The sequence below is a fragment of the Pyxicephalus adspersus genome, chromosome Z (assembly GCF_032062135.1).
Source record: "Pyxicephalus adspersus chromosome Z, UCB_Pads_2.0, whole genome shotgun sequence".
Lineage (NCBI taxonomy): Eukaryota > Metazoa > Chordata > Amphibia > Anura > Pyxicephalidae > Pyxicephalus > Pyxicephalus adspersus.
In genome coordinates, this window is record NC_092871.1 from 63860503 (window position 1) to 63862198 (window position 1696).

General features: G+C 34.1%; 1 protein-coding gene across 6 annotated transcripts in view; it reads left to right on the forward strand.

Annotated features, from left to right (window-relative positions):
- The window catches only part of SETX (senataxin), a 63770-nt gene that overhangs the window by 55293 nt on the left and 6781 nt on the right, over positions 1–1696 (forward strand). For all 6 annotated transcript variants that reach the window (XM_072429476.1, XM_072429475.1, XM_072429479.1 and 3 more), the window contains 2 exons: positions 1163–1335; positions 1416–1508. In XM_072429476.1, the coding sequence (XP_072285577.1) occupies positions 1163–1335; positions 1416–1508 (266 nt within the window). The remainder of the gene's footprint in view (positions 1–1162; positions 1336–1415; positions 1509–1696) is intronic.

Genomic DNA, 1696 nt, shown 5'->3' on the forward strand with positions numbered 1-1696 from the left:
TCAACAATAAATGTGTACTGTAGTCTTCTTCATGGAAAAATAAGACATCCCCTGAAAATAAGACCCAGGGCATATTTTGGCATTTCAAAAAATATAAGAGAGTGCCTTATAATCGGGGAAACAGGGTATGTACGAGCGATGTCCAGAAAGTAGAACTGTTGGCTTATAGGTATCATTTACCATATTTTGACACAGACTCCCTAAAAGTGGAGTACCTGTTAGGAATCGCGATGTTACTAACATTTATAGCACCTAATTGTTGTTTTAAATCTTTCTGTGGTTACTTTTTTATTTAGAAATACAATGTCCTAATGAAAGTATACTGATTTTTAAAATGTGTGTTGATCCACAATGAAGTATGTTGTCTCAAAATTCAGAGGGGTCACTTCTTAGGTTAAATATCTATTGAGAAGTGGGATGAATTAAAATTCATAAAATGTTTTATTTATGCATGCAGTACCCATAAACCCCTCCCATTTTTTGTTTTTACCTGTTTTGTGGTTCCCAAAGCAGCCTTTTTTGGTAGAAAAAGTTATTTTAGAAATTTACATTTCTTCTCCATTGAGGGCAATAGGAAATCTTTCTTCAGGTTATACTTTTGCAAACAGAATGATTGAGCATGCCTATTGCCAGCATTGGATATGTTTTGCTACCTACTAGAAAAAAACATGTCTCTTTCATCAGCCTTGCTGTGCTAAAGATAAACATATTTTTCTCTGGGACAATTTATTTTGGTTTGTCATTGCTTCCTTAATAAAGATTTGCCAACATCCCTGTGAAATACATCCCAGTGTCTCTATAGCAGCTATCTAGGAGGCTGTCATCTTCTGACCTAGGAGCCATTCCTTCTTTGGATTGCTTTTGGTACAAGACATCTTGTGACCCATGGTGGACTCCAAGAAAAGCTTTGATGTTTACAAAATCCTGTAGGAGAAGCAAAATGTTTTTTATTAAATGTATGAATGAATAAAATATAAATGTTTTTCATTTTCTTGTGTTTTGTTTTGTTTTTGTTTTTTTGTACTGGCAATATATTGTGCCTTCTGGACATGTTAGGCAACAGCCTAACAATATTATTGTATTCTGTATCCAAGCATAATTTTATATCCAGCATTTAAAAATATTAACATTTCAGGCATGTGTTTGTCTTTATCTCTTTTAGAAAGCAGAGGAGCTAGGCTATGGACAATCCTTGATGTGCCGGCTGTGCAAAATCTTGGAATCCTTTAGCACCAATATTCCAATTCTGCATCTGACAATTCAATACCGTATGCACCCTGACATTTGCTTTTTTCCATCCAAACATTTCTACAACTCCATACTAAAAACTGACAGGTAGAATTGCCTGTGTTGGACATATTTATTTTAATTTAATTGGATTGGAAAAAGGATCCTCACATATTTTTTGTACACAGGGCTACAGAAGAAGTCCGGTGCTCCTTGGACTGGCCTTTTCAACCCTACATGGTGTTTGATGTTTCTGATGGTTTTGAAATAAAAGAGAAGGAGTAAGTACCACCAATAAAAATAAATCACACAATTGGTAACAAAAGGACTGAGGGCATTCCTAGCATGCTTTTTCTGGTCATAACACTTGGAAAGATGCATGTATTTCAGAGATGCACTGTATATGTATGTGTGTATATATATATATATATATATATATATGTATATGTATGTATATATATATATATAT